General features: G+C 36.3%; 1 protein-coding gene across 4 annotated transcripts in view; it reads left to right on the top strand.

The window, feature by feature from the left end:
* The first annotated feature begins 202 nt into the window (after positions 1-202).
* LOC117431981 (metallophosphoesterase MPPED2) overlaps positions 203-21,966 on the top strand; it is a 36,863-nt gene continuing 15,099 nt past the window's right edge. The window contains exons 1-5 of one of the 4 annotated variants that reach the window (XM_034053334.3): positions 204-507; positions 2,754-2,788; positions 3,169-3,416; positions 10,987-11,168; positions 16,506-16,731. In XM_034053334.3, coding sequence (XP_033909225.1) covers positions 3,289-3,416; positions 10,987-11,168; positions 16,506-16,731 — 536 coding nt within the window. In that variant the 5' untranslated portion in view covers positions 204-507; positions 2,754-2,788; positions 3,169-3,288. Of the gene's footprint in view, positions 508-1,072; positions 1,736-2,753; positions 2,789-3,168; positions 3,417-10,986; positions 11,169-16,505; positions 16,732-21,966 lie in introns of those variants that run through there. The other 3 variants (XM_034053335.3, XM_034053336.3, XM_059002017.1) reach the window with 3 other exon arrangements.

The raw sequence follows: 21,966 nt of genomic DNA on the forward strand, positions 1-21,966 counted from the left end.
TAAAAAAAAAAAAGAAAACTCGTACCATACGTAAAGTATGTCCTCTGATCCCTGACCCTAGAGACAATATCAGTTTGTTGCACTTTCACATTTCAAAATTGTACAGAGTACAGCTTCTCGAGAAACCTCCTCCTGGAAGGAACGCATTGCTTCTATGCTGCGCTGTGTACACAGTGTGCATGCCTGTCTGCCGCTGTGTGTGTGTGTTGTATGTGAGCTCGTGCTCTGCTCCCTGACCCCAGTGGCAGTCCCTTCTCACTGCACTGCTCTCTCAGGCTCCTTTCTGCCAGATCGAGGCTGCTCTCTCTCTCGCTCTCTCCCTCTCTGTGTTTCTGTCTGTGCCTCATTTCCACTCGAGCTAGCCGAGGGTCCCTTAGGGTCGAAGGTTCTGCCCTGCCTGATCTAAGCTCAACCTTCCAGCCTCCCAAATTGGCATTCATTCTCCATGGATCGGCGTCTCTAACAACGGAGAGGGCAACACTGGGACACATTACAGCCACAGGAAAGGTATTCACCCCGATTAGCGAGAAAATTGCATGGAAAAAAAAATAACAAAACACAAAGCCGTGGGTTAGAGGTGCCTTGTCATTTACAAGAAGAACGATCAAGAGTCTAGTGCAGCGGTTGCTGCATATGCCGTTGATCGCGGCATTATTTTATATCCAAGCCATAGTTTTAAATTGATTAATATTGTATTTTAGTAACAGTAATTTATATTTTAGGAGATTATTTTGTTCTGTGCGGTGTCAGATGGTTAAGTTTTCATATTTTTTCCCTTTCTTGCGAAAGTGATTTGGTTTGTAGATGTATTTTTTAATGGGGTTTTTTTTTGCGTGCTGTTTATTAAAAAAAAAAAAAAATAATAAAAAAAAACTAAAAAAAAAAACTGTCAGTTTCAAAGTTAAAATAATGCTTAATCTACAATGGTACATGCCAGGATTTATTACATAACACGAAACGTAAGATCTGTTGCTAAATACAAAGGAGCACTTAACATTCAGCCAGATTTGAATCAGGTTATGGTTATTGCTCAATTCTGAACTATGTACAGTATTTGCAAGAATCTGTATTTACAATCTGTAAAAGGTGAAGTGTTACAAAAGTGTAATGCACACAGTCGCTATTTCTTGCAACATTTGTTTCAGAAACGTTTGCATTTAATTAAAGTGCCACAATAATTCGGCAGTTGTTAAGGGTTGTGAAATAGCTATCTTTGAGGCCTAATTTGTTTAATACAGAGGGAAGGATTTGGATGAAAGTGACAATGTCGGAGTAGAATGTAATTGGTTTAGGATTAATCGCGGAGAATGTGCATTATTGTATGCATTTGCAGCTAAAATGCAACACTATACAGCAGCAACATCATGTATCACAGACTTCTGTAAAAAGAAAACCTGTGCTGTGCCAGATCAATTGAAATGTATGAAATATATCTCCTCAACTGAACCCAAGCTGCTTTTGGCATTTTTTCTTATTTGATGGTAACGATCGAGTAGTAGTGATTGTGTCGTGGATCGCTTAAATGAATGACGCTGAGCAGGAGATTTGTACAAAAGCCAGAGGAGGGTGCGTTGTCAAACCCATTGGCTACTGATTATAATCAATCAGGGACAAGCAAGAGAACACTAGGGGGGTTGAGTCTGAGCTTCAGTCCGTGAGAGGGAGTCTTCTAGACGGACTGAAAGAAAGCACACCATCGGCAACACGCAGATGGATTAGAGTCAGTTCCTGAAATGTAGGGGAAATGCTTTCAGATTAATTACAATATTTTAAATGATTTATATTTTAATAGTTTTTAAGTCATTGCATTGAATAAGGATTTGTGGACGCACTGTAGAGTTTAAAATGAAAATAACTTTATTACCAACTATTGCCATCTTGTAATTCTTTGTAGTGTGTGTGTGTATATGTATGTATGTGTGTATATATATTATATGTTGATTGGTATGTTTTTGTAAATGTTTAGTGCACGTTTTGTCTGAATATGAAGCTAGAATGCTGCACACAATATATACAGAGGTTATCTGTAACTTTTTTTACTCAAGTTTGGGCTAAGTGATATTCTTTGGTGAATACTAATACTATTATACAGAGGTATTACATGCATGTAAATGTTTGTGATTTGTGTTTATTTTTGTATTTTATTCTAAACAAAAAAAAAAACATGCTGTATTTATAGAACGTCGTCGCCGTACGGTGCTGTATTTTAGAATGTCATTATTATCAGTGTTCCTTAAGCAGAAAGTGTTAAATCTCGGGTCAGATAAAATAGCATGCCTCTGTTGAACACAGTTTGCACCCTATCTGATCTATGAGGACTTGAATGCACTGTATTCAAGGGATGTTATTAATATGTGGCCTGCAAGTGCTAACATTATGTCACTGTTTTAGTTATACTTCTAGGGGTAACACCTCATTATATAGTTACGACTTTGTCAAGCTGTCAACTAAAACAAAAACGTTTTATAATTGTTTGTTCGGGGAACGAGATTACAAACATAACTTTAGTTTAAACATTTACCTAGTATAACAAAGGCTTCTTTTAATAAATGTGGATAATTACAGTTTTTAGTGTGTGTTTATATTTTAATGTGGTGCTTGCCATCTAATTTAAAGACGTGAAAATATGGAATAGAAATAGCCTTTAACAAATACACAAATAAACGTGATTTTCTTTAGTAAGACATTTTAATGTTGCCCAGATATCAGTAATTATATTTTTAATTCTAGGAACTTTTTATTTATCTTCATAGGTTTAAACGTTTCTTAGTCAGGTGGATCGTCACAGGTAGGCCTGGAATCTCAGTTGACTTTATTGTTTTGCATGCAAAGACTGTCATGGAATCACAGATAAAACTATTTCAATATTAGAAGTACATTAGTTTAAACATAGAACACAAGCTGAGAAGCATAAATGCATTGTACTTGAAGGATCGTATCCAGTTGGTTGGATATTGGCTTTTTCAATGAAACTGCATACAGACTAACTTGCTTTGAGTTTGTCCCAAACTTCATTTTACTTGAGAATCACTAAGATGTTGTAACAGACTGATTTTATAATTTAACAAGTTGTTTGGCTAAGTATCTGATTTAATATGTTTGTTATCTGGTTGGAAAAATACATTTTATATTCCATATTCCCTGCTTTCTGTTTTGTTTTCTCTGTAGATTGCAGCGTGGTTTTGAAGCCGATCGTCTTCTGGTTTTTGAATTGGGATTCTGAACTATGCCTGCTGCAGTAATTTGTCCTGGATACTTGTGAATTGCTCATGTCCAAAAGACAGAAGGATGGCTCATGGAATTCCATCCCAGGGCAAAGTTACCATCAGCGTGGATGAGTACAGCTCCAACCCTACCCAGGCCTTTACCCACTACAACATCAACCAGAGCAGATTCCAGCCCCCTCATGTGCACATGTAAGTTCACTTTAAACCACTTTTATTATTGAAGTCCTGTACTTTTTAAAATTTCTATTGCCATGATTTTAATATGTGCATATTATGAAAGTGTATACACGTTTTTAAAAACATTGAGCAAAAGTTTTACATATGCATACAAAAATGTAAAAAAAAATTTAAAACATGGCAACAGTCAGATTAGATTTGATCCAAGGCTGAAACACACGCACTGATGTATGCATGTTTTAGCTTAGAGGATACGTTGTAGCCTGTACCATAGCCCAGTTTTACCCTGCTCAAATCTGCACTTGATGGTGACAGCTTTAAGGTAAACTGGTATAAAAACTAAACAGTACTGCGTTGGTGAATCTGTAAACCTAGTCGCATATATTGTTAAAATCAAATCAGAATTTTGTATCTAGTGCAGTGCAGAAGTATCATTTTCTAAAAGGTGAATACGTTTGATAGGAACGATAGTAAAAACTCTATGATAGATGCATATCTTATGTTTTATTTCTATTAGTATATTAAATTGAATTGAGATTTATCAAGTATACACCCATGTTAAATTCCAAATTGGTCTAGAGCTATATTACCAATGTCATTTAAAGACCCTCTAGTCCATTCCCAGACAAGGGTCTGCATCCTTTGAAGCAATGCCAGTCTGTGTGGAAGGGGTTTGGTTATCCAATTGGTACAAGACTATGGGAAGCTCATTTTCTTGCCTATTGAAAAAGTAAATGCTGAGTGCTTAACAAATAAATAAACGCGTCGCTAACATCATGTTCAATTTCTTCTATCATGGGATCCAATTAAAAGGCAGGCAACTGCCACATAAAAAAAATAATACTCTCTCGTTGAAATACAATTTCAAGGGCCCTTGAGAAGGCCTGCTGAAGTATTCTTATTTAAATCTTTAGTTTAACACAACTGATGATATAAAAGATGAATTGTACTTGTGAAAGGAGGAAGCCTGCAGTATTACAGGCAGGTTAAGTCACTGTTCGTACAGCTAATTTCTTAACGTTTTCTGTTTTGTCTGGTGGAAGATGATATAATAAACACAAGTGGCCAGGAAGAGACTAACCAGTGACACTTTTTCAGTTAATGTCTGATAGTCTGTCAACACTTAAGATGTCCTGCAGCCCGCTGGCCTGAGGCGGTATATTTCATATGTTGTTAGTTGATCAAACATTTGTTCCATTGGGAAAACGGTTCAGTTCACTTGAAAAGAGTGTTAGGGATTTGTTCTTTATCTCTCGTTAACTCCAGGAGTTGAAGCCAGGATGTTGTGAAATACCCTGACTTAAATGAAAATGGTGGTACTGTAATGAGTTTTTACACTTAAAGATCTTAGATTGCATTTATTGAATGAGAAAATAATGCTTTTCTGTGTGTGTGTGTGTATATTCTTAGATCCTCTGATAGAAAGCAGGCCTTTCCTGACTTTCATATCAAACAAGTGTTTGGGCCATGGTGGCATAAGGTGCTGGGAGTCAGAGTTGTGGCTCATGCAGTCTAAGTAATAATGAATAACAGTCGTAGGCCTTTAGTGTTATCTTTGAAGCTGAAGCAAGCAGTTTTTGAAATTCCTGCCTTTTTATTGTACATTACCATTTCATGTACTCTGTGTGTGTGTGTATATGTGTGTGTGTATATATATAATATATATATATATATATATATATATATATATATATATATATATATATATATATATATATATGTATGTATGTATACTTCTTATTTTGGTTATAAAAAACTATTTTTAATGCAGTAAGAAGCCATTGGATTTCTTTGAGAGAAACCTGCTATTAGTATAGAACAAACTCCACATCTAGGCATAATTACAAACTCCGGCACTTTTAGGAAATGGCTAAATATAACAGTTTGATATAATGGACACACAATTCTCCCAGTATGTAGTGCATTTGTAGCCTTGTATCTTGTCCTTTCTAGCAGTTCATTAACTGATATGCAAACATTTAATTCCCCATTATTCATTTCCACTTGTGCTTATTAAATCAACAGTGACTTCTAAACACAAACTGATAAGACAGAGACATGCCTTCTCCAAAAATTATTTTGCGTGCTTCGGCATTACAAAATAAATACATAAATAAAAATGAATTGCTGTTTTCACCTCCAAGCTAAATAAGAAAAGGTAAATGTTTGTCTTGTGTGTGATCATTATCATTTTATTTGATTTAAGGGGGAGCACAGAGAGAGCAGTGCTGTCAGGCACATGTGGCTTTGAGGAGAGTTGATAAGCAGGAAGGTCAATTTCCAGCAGCCCATTCCTACAATAGAAGATGCTATCCCCATCACAGTGTTTGTTTAGGGGCTCAGTTATAAAGTTTTCTTCATTTCCTAAAACATATTTCTGAAAAATATTAATGGTGCTAGTGATGTAAATTGGAAGATTTCTGGTTTAATGAAATTTCAATAGTCACGGTTAAAAGGGTACAGATTGCTAATGGGACATTTTTGAACACAGAAAACAGAACTGTCCCCGCCCCCCGCCCCCCCCCCCCCCCCCCCCTCCCCAATCCCCCCAAAAAAAAATTCTCTTAGGTTACTGACCGTATATTATTTAATTATTTTTTTTTTGTCGATTTTAAATCACAAGATTGAAAACGTGACGTGAAACTCAATTCTTCTGTCCACGAGGGTTTCACTGTCCCTAAAACATATACAGTATTATAACATGAACATGTATTTAGTTGTTATTCTAGCTGATAGATGCAGGCTGCAATTAAAGGAAGTGGGTTTTAAAAAACAGCCACTGTTGTAAGCCACAGTATGACAATTAGACACTGCGGCCCAGAAGAAAGCATTACAAGCATGCAAACTAATGTTGCTGTGGTCATCCAGAGTGCTGTACTGTGCATGTAAGGGCTTGTTACATCATATGAAATAAAAACTGAGAAAGGGGGCTGAGTGACTGGTTAGCGATCCCAACAGTAAACCTTTAGCTTCTAGGTCACTGGTTCAATTGTAGCCTAGGCCGATATTCATTGAAAATCATTTAGGTCTGATGGGAGGGTGGGGGGGGGGGGTCGTCCAAAGCTAAATTAGTTTTGGTGATCTCAGTCATGCCCTTGGTCGACAGGTGCTCCTATAACAAAGCAAATGTCTCAATTAGTACTGATTTGATGCTTTTACAGCCTGTCAGTCGCTCTGTCAAGGAATTAGAAGGAATGGATTGGAGACTCACCCCTTTGCGGTAGATGGCTGTCCTTCCACGGGTTCATTGGCAGGAGCTTCTTGTGGTGGAGCGTGTGATTCACTGTCTGAGCAACTCTACCAATAATGACTTCAGCCTGCAGCATAACTTTCAATAACAGAATTATTTACTTACTTTTAGGAGTGGTTATTTTTAAAGCCTGGTACGAGGATTTTGAGGAAATTCATTCACTTTCTCATTCATAAGGATACATCTGCATTTTAACTTAAAGGCATTTTATGTTTGCGAAGTGACTTATGTTTTTAAATTAAATGTTCACACATTCTGATTTGCTTTTTATCCAGGTTATTTATTAGATTTGATTTCATCAGTGAATTAAAAATGAAACCCCTTTTACAGTATCTCTTTCAAATTTGTTGTTGTCAGCCTTCTCCATGCTTTTTTTTTGGTATTTCTTTTTTTTTTTTGCCACGTACTAACTCATGAACAAGTTAATGGAATATCTGCTTCTTCATGTGGGTTGCGGGTTTGATGCTCAGACACCCATTGATTTTGGAGGGGATGTCCCCAGGGGAAAAGGCATGGTCTGTATTGCATACTACAGCGTCCTGATGCTTCAGCAAGAAATGAACCAACGTGCTACTCGCTCTCACAATGCCAGGGTGGATATTGGCGTTGATTTATTGTGACTGCAGGGATAGCAGAAAACAGGAAGCTTAATAGCAACTGCTAGTAATTTTTTTTTTTTTTTTTTTCTAATTTCTTGTAGATCTAAGTTATCTTGTGGTTTCTGCAGAAAGTTGATTTTCGTCTGTGTGATGTTCATTATATTGAAAGGTTAATTTAGGTTTATACTCCTGCAGAAACATTTTCCTGTCAATTTGAACAGTGCTAAATGTGGCACATAAGCACGCACTTTCTGTAGTATCCTAGTTTCTTAGACAAACATGAATTATTTCCTATAATGAACTCATTCATAAGTACTGCTTAAGCTCATCCAGTCAATTGCATACTGGCCATTGTCGGCAGGTTGGAAGCTTTTAAACCTGTCTAGCATTTACCACAACAATATGCATTCAATTTAAATGAAGAATATAAAGAACTATCTGCTTGATTGGCATCACCATGTGGTTAACCACAGTCCCTCTGCTGATCTCTTTAGTTTCTAATAATACAATCTCAGACCTGCTCTGACCACATCACACAATGTAAGGGTTTGTTTTTCCCTTTCATTTTAAATATGCAGACAGTGATGGTCCTGCCTTGACCACATATTTTCTCTTATTTACCAGTGCCTATCCTGGTCAATACAGTAGATAGAATTTGCCCATAGTGGCTAGTTGGCATTTGTGCAGTATTTTGATTGTGTTCTCCACATATCTGACTCCTAAACCTGGATTAGGTAACTGAAAATGCTGTAATGTGTTTGTATTCTACAATTATCAAATTTAAGAACAAAAAAAATGTCATATGGCATCTGCTGACTTTTCTATCTTGGTTGAACAGCAGGAATGCAGAAATCAATGGGTATGCTTGTTTTCTGTACGGTCAAAGGATCCACCTGTATAGGTAATATTTTTTTCTGAATGGTAGCGATTCAAAAAGGCCACAAATTGAACACATAACAGCATCTATTGCAGTGGAGGCATGTACCTCGTAAAACACAACTGAGGTACATTTTAATCAATAAAATGCTGCACCAGTTTCTTTGTTTTATGGCCAATCAGTCAAATTTTCTGTTGAGGCAGTGCAGGTGATGATCTAGTGTTAAAACATGTGATGTGTTCGGCTATGTCTTCCTAAGCCTCGACGTATACATTTATAATACAAAGCGATATAAAGATTTGGGCTGTAGCACAGCAGAGCATTTCATAAAAGAGCTACAATATAATTTGCATTGCTTTCAAAAGGGATACGCCTTAAAATAACAAATTGTTTAAATTGATCTAATTTTGTATGCATTCTTTGTTCTGGAGTATTTACGCAGAGTACTGGTATCAATTTGGTTACAGTTCATACAAAGGTATTCAAAATAATATATATATAAAAAAAACCACACAGCGTGCTAGTTGGCATTTATAACTGAAAATACTAAACATGCATTTATAAATGATTTGTGAACTCTTCCAAAATCAGCCTTGTTGGTGTAACTGTATTCAGAGGAACCACTGAAGTGTAAGAGACTCTTTCTAAACTTGGCCTCAATCATAATAATAATAATATATGTCTTTGGTACTAATGTGGTGTGTCTTTATTGATATTGGCTCATTTTTTTTTGTACAAACCTCACCACCACTGCAATGGCTCTCCTTATACCTCTGCCTGTCCTCCCATCAGACTTTTATATAGATACTGTTTTACATATATCTAGAAGAGACAAAAAATAAAAATCCTCTCCAATTGTTATCAGATTTGGTTCTGACTATCTTTACCACCAGTCATTGAGACTATCAGAATCTGGGACTACGTGGAAGACATTCCCCATTCTGATTCATGAATGTGTCTTAACCTTGACCTTGACAGAGGTCAGGGGGTCACGGGAGTCCCGTTGCTTACATAATCCCTGGCCTTCGTTCAACAAAGACTGCCAATTGTTCCAGTGTATGTATTGCTTTTTTGCAGTGCCGCTGTCGTCAGGATTTGAAACATCAGAACTAATTGACAAAGGGTAACGAATTGGAGTTCTCTAAAGATAAAAGAAGAAACTTTGTCAGCATTTGGAATTTGCCAAATAGATATACAGCTATGGCCAAAAGTTTTGCATCACCTAGATTTTTAGAATTGAGACATTTAACTATATGAACATAATTTAGATATTTTATTTAACATCTAATCAAATTAACTACAAAATGATATCACAAGTGTCTACCGGAAGCCATAATAGTAGTACAATATTTCATGTTCGTTTTTGAGAATATGGTTTGCTTCCCCTTACTGGTCCCAGAAATGTATGTTCAAAGTACCGTCATGTAATCCAGTCACTTGCATTTGAAGGTGGGATAGTTTTTTTGCTACATGTATAATTTGTAAAGCAGGTAACTGTGACCAGATGGATTGTCGCTCCTGGTTTCCTCACATGGGTCTTGGTTATTTGAGTAGCAATTTAGAAATTCTTTCCAAGACTAAACACTGTGGGGCACACTGTCTGGCATGATTTCTTTACAGTTCTGCTGTAGTCAAAATAAAATAGTTTAAAGATAAAACGCACAGTCAGATAGCTTAATTCTGGTGTTGACATTTAGAAACAGTAAGTTAATGAGTCTTTAACACGGCAATCTACTTTGGCATTTTATATGTAGCCTTTTCTTATGACTTATGTGATATTTTATTTAAAAAGGTCTTTGTGGAAATATATATCCAAGTTATTTTTTAAAGCCAGCGATTTTGTTTTATTTCACACGATGATTTACTACAAAAATGGACAGAAAATGGAAGGCTTTCTGTTTTAATTCCTCAGTTGTGAAAAGTCATACCACTTCAAGTAAAAGTTGCAAAAGGTTGTTTTAATATACATTAAAAACTCAGAGCATTAGACTGTAATGTATCATATGGTGCCTGCCAGAAGCTTTTTGTATTGCTTTGATACTTCCAGCTGGATTTTATTAACACTTAGCACTGTCTCAACCATGAAGTTCTGCATAAATAACGGTAAAGCCTACAGGCTACATTTGAGAATGAGCTTTACTGCACATGCATAACATTTTAGCACAAATGCTATATTTTCTTTTGCAGGTATTGCTTATAATCAGAATGAATACATATTTCAGATTTTCTGACATTTACAGATGCAATTAAATTGTACTTGAAAGAAACTTCTAAAGGTTTCAGTTTTTTTTTTTTTTTTTAATGGAAATGGTTAGTGAACTAGTTTGCAGTTCCTTTAAGCAGTGTATTTCATTTTATTAACTGTTTTTAATATTTCATCATTCATATGCAATATGGCATATGCTGCAGCATGAATATCAAATTGGTTAAATATATTCTGGAATTGTTTAGACTGACTTAACTTGCTTCTTTGCAGGAACCCAAGCTATCGCTATTCCAAATATGTACATTTTATTTATATATATATATATATATATATATAGTAATTACATTTACATTGAGAATGTAGGCAGTTAATGAATACAACACAATCAATCACCTCTTGACTTATTAAATTGATTGTAAGCATCTCTTTTATATCGTATCAGCCTCAAAGCTAAATAAAGAATCACTGCAATCTCCTGAAACGTACCCATTATGGAATACCTGACAGGGACGCTTCATATGCTGTACAAAAACAGTTTATCTTTCCTCTCTAGAATACACAGGACAGTAGTGCCTATTTTTAAAAGGGCAACACTGCGGGGTGCTGTGATATTACCCTAAGTGCTGTGTGTTCCATTCTCTAAACACCAGGGTGGACCCGACCCCGTACGACACTCCGAAACCTGCAGGCCACACACGCTTCGTCTGTGTCTCTGACACACACTCCCGAACAGATGGCGTCCAGATGCCCTATGGGGATGTCCTCCTTCACACAGGCGATTTGACTGAGCTGGGACTGCCCTCCGAGGTTAAGAAGTTTAACGACTGGTTAGGTAAAGAGTCCATTTTTTTTTTCTCTCTGACCTCAATTACCCTTTTACTGTCTAAATGCCATTCAGTAATTCCTAATTAAATTAAAGGTTTTAGTTACCGTTGTCCCTTACAAAGAATGTTGTCTTTATAGTTGCATTCCTCCTTTTTTTTCTTTCTAGTTGGGTAAAGTGAACACTGTTTATTAAAGAAACATTAACTTGCTGTATTCCCACTCACTCTGTGTTATATATTTAATGTCTGTGAATATTTTATTTGAAAAAACAAACACACAGAAAAAGATGCACCTAGAGTAATTAATTAAATACCCTGCATATCTTGCCTATTCTACAATTGTTTCCTAGACCTGTATGCAGAAAGAGAAATGCCTAGGACCTACATCAGTACAATATACAACATGTCCTGTATTGTATTTTATTTGTCATTAGATTAGCAACTTAATTCATCATTAATGTGATTATTTAAATGTTGCCACTCATGCTAAGTATAGTATATCATATCTCAGTCCCTCAATACAGGTGTCAAATGAAGCTTATATCACGTCGTCCAGTCAAAGCTTTCACATGCAGTAATCATTCGGCTTTATGGAGCAGGTATTTAAATAAGAATGAATGCATACTGTAGTAAACCAAGCCGTTTTTGCAGTACACAATATTTGCTGTTTCCTTTGGTAAGTCCATAGCTGTCATGAGTTGTGCAATAGGAATGAAACTCCACACTCTGCACATTTGAATATCTGTTTGCACTGAAAAAAAGGCCTACATAGAAGTATTTATTCATAAGAAAGCTAAAATAAAATATTGCTTGGCATGACGGCATGTAGTCTTATAGTTTTATTTGCTCATAAAAATGAGTAGTGTGCGGAATTTAATTAAAAGCTGTCCAGCATTATTTCTTCTATTTCAAAACCTGCTCAATGCAGTTCAGTCTCTAATTTATCAGACCATTCACTCTGTATGTCATGAGCTTCCTTCTATAGTACTAGTTATACTTGTGTTCTGCAGTGACAATTAACCACCATGTGATGTTGAAAAAAAAAAAAACAGGACTCCAATTGGTATCGAACATGCGTTTACACTTATGGCATGAATCACAGACCAATGGAACTATTCTAAATACCCACAGCAAAAAATTGAAGCAGTGAATGTCCTTCTTTTTATATATATACACACACACACAGACAGCTATGGTCAAAAGGTTTGCATCATCCTATATAATTAACTAATGCTTCATAAAGTCATAAAATCAAACGAAACCTGCTGAAATAATGTTATGTTAACATAATGAATTGCGTACCGCTTTTGTAGTTTTTCATATACTGACCAAAACCTGAAAAAAATGTGACATTTCAAAATATAACGTAAAATACTGTACTACTAGTATGGCATATCGACTTTTATGATATCCTTTTGTTATTTTGCACAGATGATGTTAAATAAAATATCCAAATTATGATCAGATAGTTTATGTTTATTATGTCTCAATACAAAAATTCTAGGTGATGCAAATCTTTTGGCCATAGCTGTACCTTGTACAACTGGTTTCTAAAACGAAGTAAAAGGTCAGATGGAACCGAGGTACAGAACCCTATTGAAAAGGAATCCGCCAAAAAAAAACAAAAAAAAAACAACTCTGAGCTGCCATCTGTTTAACTTTTGTTAGTCTCGATTTCAACTGTAGAGAGGCTGTAAGGTGTCCACATCCCACCAAATGTTCTAGCTGTTTGAAATCGATATATCAGTTATAGCTGGTCCTTTAACTACAACTATGGAGTAGGTTCATATAGACCAAAGGGACAGGGTGTGTTCACAGCACAAATATTAAGCAGATGGCAGCAGAAGACATTCTGAATGGATTATGGTTTAGGTACCTGGCAGGACAATAAAGGACCGCTAATGCCTGTGACGTCACTGACCTTTAGAGCGGCCCCTTCTTGTGTCACCACCACTGTCCTCCTGTACTCTCATCTAGACTTGTATGCTAAACAAATAAATACAGGCCTTGTTTGAGGCTGTGCTGCTTAGAGCAGGAAAAAAATATTGTTGATCCCTATGTTTAATGAAGCTGACTTACTCCTGAAAATGTTGAATTGTGCTCAGTACTTGATTGAAAAAAAATATATATATATAATTTTAAAACCTGCTGACCTTAATTATTTTCCAGGCTTTCTCAGTGCGCAGTATAGTTGTTTCTGATTTAAAAAAAAAAAAAGTGCAGCATTTTATTATTTTATGCTTGTTGTCTCCCTTATTAAAGTGATATAAGATGATATATTAGCTTATTTCAGCCATGCACTAATATATATGTAAGTAAGTGGTTGCGACAGTCTTAAAACACACTTGCAGATAATAACTGAACAGAATTCTTCTTTGCTGGAACGTTTAACTACCCGTGTCAGTTTTTCCTATCTTAAATAAAAATATATATATACTTTTTTGATTCATACATTTCAAGGCTGAAGACTCCAGTAGAAGATATTGATTAGAGAGCGAGTCTTATCAGCTGGAAAGCTACTGGAACAATTTAAAACACTGCTGTAAACAGCCCTGCCTAATGTATGAATGGAAATTGTCACTTCGCTTGCACCAGTGGCCAGCCAACAGGAGTAACAACAGAAGAAGTTTCACAATGGTTTTGTTGGGGCAGAGAGACTGAGCTTCCCTTTTACAATGAGAACATGAAGAGCAAGAGAATAGTCATTGAATTCCTTGGTTAAGCTCATGTGTAATTACAGCTTGCATGAAAATGATAGTAACTATATATACACTGTCCTATACGCTACTCTGCTAAAAATGTTTAGGACCCACTGTCTTCACAATACTGTCCTTGGTGCCATGTGTTTAGATTTAGAATGTTATCAATATATGTAGCTTATACTGTAGAACCAATTTCTGAATGTCTATGTTGTTGTTGCAGCAGTTTGTATATACTGTATATAAAAAAGTGTTTGCTTTATTAATAATACACATGACTTTGCAATGCATGCCCTGTGTTGGATAGTACTTGATAATATGTTGTAAATAAAAATATGAATTTAAAATAGCGGTACAGTGTTAGAAGAATCTGTTGTGCTTCACTATATTGTGTGTTTTGAATATGAACAGAACGATTCTAGGCTGGCATTGTAAGTGAAAACCAGTGTGCATTTAGATTACTGGTTTCTGTTCCTTCCTTTTCATAGATTAAATGTGTAAAACTAATGAATTATAGATGGCTCTGTTTCATCAGGGCTATCTTACAAATCTTTTGTTATTGAAAGTAAAGGGGGGGAGGGATTTGTATTGGCGGTTTTTAAAATAAAGTTTGATGGCAATAAAATGCTCTCATAAAATTCCCTCCTGAGTAGAGGAAATAGAGTTGGTATGCAATAATTGCATTCGTCGCCGTTTGCGCCTTCACTCTTCAATATGGGATAAGCCAATTGTAGCCAGTGATTTCGTTTTTCACGTCAAGAAAGCACCATGTAAATGAATCTGTGATGTAGTTAGAGGATGCCTTAGGATTTTGAAATTGAGAGGTGGCTTTCCCTTATTAGATTTGGAAGGGATTATGAAGCACTGCTGTTTCAGTTTAATTTAAAGTAAAGGAACACAAAGTTTTACCCTTCCTCTTTCATTCTGATTACGAGCAATAGGTATCGACAGACTGAAAGAGCCGTAGAACTGCTGTTTTAGGTAATAAAAGGCAGCTTCAAAACGTAATCTTATTCACTGCTCTCCTCAGAGGTGAGGAACCTCCTTTCAATACTGTGTGCTGCAGCAAACAAATAGAACAAAGATGCCACTGTACGGTAACTGTGTACTGTATCTGAAATATGTATGCCAAAAATGAATTGAAGGGGTACAGGGAGGGTCTAGTGTCGCACACTGTTACTGCCGTCAGAAACAAACGTTCCTGACTAAATTGACGGATGGCTTCCGTCCAAGGGGTTTGTGTCACTGTGAAAGTGCTGCATTATGCTGCTTCAATGTCATCTTGATGGAGTTCTTCCTCGAGGTATGGCGTATATATTTAGCACTTTATTAACACTTCTAGGCTTCAGCTGCAGCCCCCTCCACAACGCATGCTAGTATCCTAGCATGTTGTGACCCATAGTTTGCTGTCTCTTGAATTACTTTTTTTTATAGTCATCAAAAAGACACCAAAAAAAGGATGAGAATAAAAATGTTGTGTTTATTGCAGTGTACACAGTGACATGCTGGAATTTCTGTCGGTATAATAGTAACAGTAATATGCTAAGGGCAAAACAGAGATAGCATTGTAAGTGCAGTGGTTTTAGCAATGGGGAGATATAAGTTGGTCTTTGCAAGTTTTAAAGAATACTTAATGTCCTAAAGCGAGACCTAATAAAGAGAGGCTAATATGGGCCATAATTAGTTTAGCTCACTAGCAGACTACAAAGGATGTTGTTCCTGTGCAAACCAAGTGCATTGAGGAAAATCTGTCCTGCAATTCTCCTGTAAAGAATTATAACTCTCTCTGTTTTGCATTTCCAATGCCACGATGTTGCACTGCAGCTGGGCTATAGCAATGTTGAATGGTGATTTCAGGTACTGTATAACCCTGTTACAACAGAGGGACCTCGATATACAACACATTTTTTGTCATTTCCCTTTGAGAATAAAGGGTTATGCGGCAGCTGATTCTGCTTTACTGTAAATATCATCAATGAATAATAAGCCTAGTCTGATGAAACAATTAAATTATTAAAAATACCAACTCCATTAGGGTACTGCTTTCTCAAAATCCTAGCACATCGACTCTGCAGTGCTGCTGAATAATAGTACAGTACTAGCAAACCCATTGCAGTCTGGAAGTGGAGATACAAAAAAAAAATAATAATAAAAGCAATAACTAGAAGGGCACCCCTTAAGCAGCCAGTGGACTGACCTTACTCAGTTAAGACTGTGTTTTTGTTCCCAAAAAGGCTTTTAGTCAAAATACAGCAAACTTGCAATGAACTGTGCAGATCTAGGCCCGGAGATGGTTTTCACCAAGCGGTGTTCCAACAGTGCTGCCAGAATACTATTCGCTTTATAATTAGAATGTTTATAATTGTAACCGCATTGTTTTTTTTTCAAATGGCCAATGGTACGTCATTTTACGTCATATTATTAATACAGATTTTTAAAATGGAGCTATTCTACACACAGCTGTTCAAGCAATTAGCATAGTAGATTTTATAATGACTTCTCTCAAACAGCAGGATTTTCATATTTTGACTAAGAAGAGATACATACATATATGGCCTTAAAGCAGAAGTGAATACCTCTCTTTCTTTTTCTTTCTTCAAATAGCCTCATTGCTGTGTTACTTAATTCCATTTCTTTTCTTTCTAGGAAGCCTTCCTTACGAATTTAAAATAGTAATCGCTGGAAACCATGAGCTGACGTTTGATAAGGAGTTCATGTCGGAGCTGGTGAAGCAGGATTACTACCGCTTTCCGTCTGTGTCCAAGTTGAAACCAGAGGACTTTGACAATGTTCAGTCACTCCTGTCGAACTGTTTATATCTGCAAGACTCTGAGGTGACAGTCAAAGGATTTCGAATATACGGGGCACCTTGGTAAGCTATACTTTTTAGTTCTCGCTAATGGGAGGGGATAATAGATCTTTTTTGCCCCTTGGTTAAACAAGATTTAAAAAAAAAGGTATTAATCTATTCCTGTTGCTACATTTACATTAAATGCTGAGAAATGAATACACTGGTGTAAGTGCAAATGTCTTGTACTGCACATACAACACAAAGGAATGAAGAAGCTCTTGGTATGTGCCCTTTTATTTAAAACCTCTCTTTTATGCCATGTATCACCAGCATAAGAAAGCAGTAACTCATTATCAATACCCTAAAATCTGTAGCTCTTCCATGTAGTAGCATATCTTTGTTTTATGTCTTTCTTGTAGATTTGTTTGAAAAAAAAAATCTGTTGCATTTTTATATATAGTGTGAATGCATCAAGTTTGGAGGTGTTTTCAATGTAGAAAAGGCTCCCCATTTTGAAGGCCACATTAGTGTTCTAGATAATTGCATAGCGTGAGGCAGCACCTGTATAGTGTGAGAATGGAATTCCTAGAATAGAGCTGTCAACTTTGCCTGTGGTCAGTATCCCTGAATGAGCCGTTTTAATATCTGAAAGAACAGAGGCCCACAGCATGTTAACCAGTTCAAAACTGAAGTGAATTAAAATTGGTGTGAAGCTACCCTAATTAAATTGAACAAAACAAACTTTTTTCCTGTTAATGTACTAATTAAACTGAAAGACATTTTTGTGTGAGAGACTGTCACGCTGCATCATTTATGGTGCGGGCTTGAATAAAATATAACACAGACCAAGAAAAAGCTGAAGAAAAAGAAATGTTTATTACAGAATATTTGTTCTAGCGTCTATACTTTGAAAACAGTAGTCTCCTTTTTTTTGTTTTGCATTGTCACAAGGATGAAACTTAACAGATCACTAAATTGTCCTGATTTGTAATCTTTAATAGCCTTTAATGTAGATTTTTAATATTCAGATTTCGAACAAACACATGTTAAATACAGTAGCTCTTGCAATGGTGAATCCATTTCTTACTTACCTTTTTTACATACTTCACTGCCTGACCTCCAGACGACTTGCTGGCCATACTTTGACACTGCTCTGTTTATCGGTTTACCATATGAGCTCCCAAGCATGTGCATGAACAGCCAGGCTGTGCAAGTGCTGCTGGACTGCAATCTGCAGTCCTCCTCGGAGTTTCCCCAGTGGTATGAGCACAGACTCTAAAGGGCTGAAGCTTTGGTGTTGGTTTTTTATATACTCCCTCCTTGTGAACATCTCGCCAGCACTCAATTAAGTTAGTCCCTTTCAGTGTTTTCAGTACCAGTTAGAATTTTACAAAATTCTGTAGGTGTCAGCTGCTGCATTAAGCAGACTATGTGAAGTAAGAACAGTTATTGGGTGATTTAAAGCAGAGGTTCTCGACCTTTTCACTGTCATCTAGGCATCAGACCCTGGGTGCCCGATGTACTGTGCTGTACATTTGCTCTGTGTGCCACATGCTAGAGGTGCTGCACATGCTTTTTAGAAAAATTAAACACTTTAGAATAGAACTTGTAGATTTACAACTTGGTTGATTTTTATTTAAAATTAACTATAAACAATATTTAATTTAAGAGATTTGACTTACACCAGTATTTTTTTTTTATTATTGTGTTTTTTTCTTTTCTTTTCCGTACGTTACCAGTGATATCAAACATTAGAACTAGGCAAGTTGTCAAGTACACATTAGCATGTGCTGCTTGCGCAGCGTATGTTCTGACAGTTGGTAAAGGAGCAGACAAGAACAGAAGCTGCTTATGTGTATGACAGAGCCCAGTCAGACAAGCAAACATTGATTAAATGAGACAACGGTATATATTCACATAAAAAAAAAAAAAAAAACAATAGTGAGTATTTAAGCCTGTGCCAATTCAGATATATATTTATTTTTAAATCATTCATAATCTTGACTGTTCTGTTTACTCCATGCCGTGTTTCTTTTTTTTATTTTTTATTCTATGTACAGTATCTATCTTCTGGTGTATTAGTTACCAGAAATGCCTTTGAAAACCGTATTGAAATATATTCATGTTGAAATTTTGATGTCCTTATGCCTGCTATCTTTTACCCAAGCTGAAGCTGGCTTCACCTAATCCAATAAATCTAATATAATGAAACAAATGCTATGGGGGGAGGGGTGGGAGAAAAGAAAAAAATATATACACTATTACTATTGCTGAATGTATTACAGAATTTGTATATATTTAATTGAATAACCATGCCAGTATGATTTGCATAGTAATGATCTGACGACACAGTGGTCGTTGTGTGTGCATCCTGGCTGGGGAAATGCTCAGGAAAGGCAGAGGTCCCAAATTAAGCTACATGTACATGCTGCCTTTGTGCTGAGGAGTTTTATAGCCTTCCAGAGCTGTGAGCAGCTGCCTCGTCAGAAGAACGACGTCTCTGTTTAGCGCCAGCAGGGTGTTATCTCTTGGTTTAGTTGCTGAGTCCTGAACTCATCATAGAACAGAGCTCAGGCATTGATGTCATCAAAGCTCCTTATTGCACTGCAGTACAAAGCCAGACAAGTTCAGTCAAAAGACTTGGCCCAACCGGTTTGGCTGATTTGTAATGAAGACAAGTTTACTTATCACCTGTGTTGCAGTTTCATTATCACCAGACCCTTTTACCAATTTTACCAAATAAAGCAACCAGAATACTCCAAGGTACTGTAAATTATTTCAGTACATCTGTCTATGGAAACCATTGTCGTTGCAAAATAATGACACCTTCCCTCTATCTGAACCTTTACCTTCAGAACATCTTTATCCGTGTTTATTATGGAAGCAAGTTCTGTCCTTTTTTAGCATTATAGGCTCTACAAAATTTTGTTTTTTGTATAGGAGTCTTCTGCCTTTTAGCTGTTCTCTCATTAACATTAGGAATTAATTCTAGCTGTATTTTTGCAGTATTGACACAAGGTATTTTCTAATGAAGCTAGCATTCCCCTGTGACCTGATGACAAAATGCACAGCACTTTCAAATCATATTTCCTTTAATGACCTCGGCTTTCATAATAATGAGAATGTCATTCCTCTTGTGTTGAGTCTTTGAGGCTGAGGAAATGTATGATGGAAGTTCAAGGAAAGCAAAGCTGACCTTTCTTCCCCTTTGGGGATTACAGCATTGTTTGTTTTCTCTGTCGGGTAAAATCACAATAGAATTCCCAGAGTGGAATGGGCAGCCAGTATGAAGCATCTTAGAAGTTTTCATTTACACATATCCATAGAGGCTCCCCATAAACATGTAATACTATATACCTTATTCCATAAACCTGTAATAAGGTATATGTTTTCTAAATAGGCATCTTAAAAAATTAGCTGGAACTTGTAGTTAAACATTTTTTTTTTTAATAGTTTTTTTACATTGTGTCTGCCTTTCAAAGGATTTTGAGTGGTCATCATTCTGTAAGCATCCCAATATCCTATGCCTTATAGAAACAAATGATGATTGGATGGAATCCTTTTATGAAACTCCAGCTGTTTGGAATGACATAACTGTAAAGAGCCCACAGACGCTGCCCCTGCAATCGGAAGCTAGAATTGCAGGTTGAGTCCTCATTAGGTTTTGCTATCTGATGGTTGGATTATTAAACAACAAAATGAGCTGCATAAAAATCAAGTTATTGAACAAAAATGGTAGACCAAGAATAAAGAAATGTATTCGGTGTCAGATGTCAAGAAAAAAAGAAAATGTGGTTTACATATCAGCTAGAAATGTTAGTGTGAATCTCCTTGTAAAGATTAACTGTATATAATTGGATTCTTGTAGTCCATGTGTTAATGAAAACATATATTTTTAACCTCACATATGTTGGCTTTAATCATAGCTCAAAGGAGTAATATAGTCAAGAGTGGCAGTGATAAGCTTGCTTATGCTAACAAGCAGAAGGAAATGGGCAGCCTTGATTACCACTATAACCTTTTATAAAGTTGATACCCACAAGGAATATTGTTGCTGTTTCTTTGGAAACAGTGTATGAAGAAAAAAGAGTAGTGGACAGGTTTAGACTTTAAAGGAATTTCTTAAGAGAGTCCTTGGCATGACTCCCTCTCCACTTAAACAGGAATCTGTCATTGTTCTGAAATATCCTGCTCCTTTTGTTGGGAACGGGACTTCCAAACATGAGACTGACCTCCTCCTTTCTCCTACAGAGCGAAGACAGCACCCCTTATTCTATTCACAACCTTGAACTGTAGGGTAGCAGGGAGGTCATGTCAAGCAGCTCACAAACAATGCAGTTGGTTTTGTAATAGTGTTTCTATGGAGATTTGTTGGTGTCTGACTTTTCACAGCTGGTTTTTAGTGATGCCATATATGCAATTTGATTAGGAGCAAGCACCTAATGTTCAGTTGGATATGTGCATGTTAGAGCAGTAAAGCTTGGCAGGTACCAACCATGAGAAGAAATTGTTGTAGAATGTTCTTATGGTTAAGGCTACGATTTTGGCATGGTCATGTTTTTTACATTTCACAAAAAAACAAGAATTCACAGAAAGATCACAAAATAATGAAGTTTTAGCTACATCATCATACACAAGAGCTTTAAATAGTGCACCAAAACCAATAATATAAAGACTATTGCTTTTGACAAGTTTAAATGTTACTAGTTAAACAGCATGTTGTAAAGAAAGCCTGTGTAGTCGTTTAAACGTCTGTTCTCTGGTGCATTTATTCTTCTGTCTTTACAGGAAACAGCTCACTCACCGTTTTTTTGTTTGTTTGTTTGGTTTTTGTATAGCTGTCTTTCCTGCTGCAGATCTCTGCTTAAATGCTGCGTGCATACACAACCACACAATTTACAGATACTCGCAGATTTGTATTTCTAGATTTTTGATAGAAATAAAGGAAGCACCTAATCAAATGTGTTTTTTACATCCATTTCCAAGATTTTCACTGACTTTATTCAAGTTCACAATTTCCGTTATAAAATCGTAGCCTTAGTTATGGTCCTGTAGACCTGATGTAAAGCATTTCTGGTCAAATCTAGTGATGGTGTACATTTTGTATATGTTGCACAAAAATGCAAATTCTGAAAGTCTTAAACATTTTAAAACGGAGAGTTAACACGTACCCAGTTTTACATTGTGGTGCAAAATATCCTACAAATTACCGTTCCATCGTTAATATTGTCTTGTGGGCCGTGCCTGTTTGTAACAAAATTGAGGCTACAGCATCCAATACCATAGGCACAAAAATGTAAACAAAGAGTAATGTTT

This window comes from Acipenser ruthenus, chromosome 27 (genome assembly GCF_902713425.1).
Source record: "Acipenser ruthenus chromosome 27, fAciRut3.2 maternal haplotype, whole genome shotgun sequence".
In the NCBI taxonomy this organism is placed as follows: Eukaryota; Metazoa; Chordata; class Actinopteri; order Acipenseriformes; family Acipenseridae; genus Acipenser; species Acipenser ruthenus.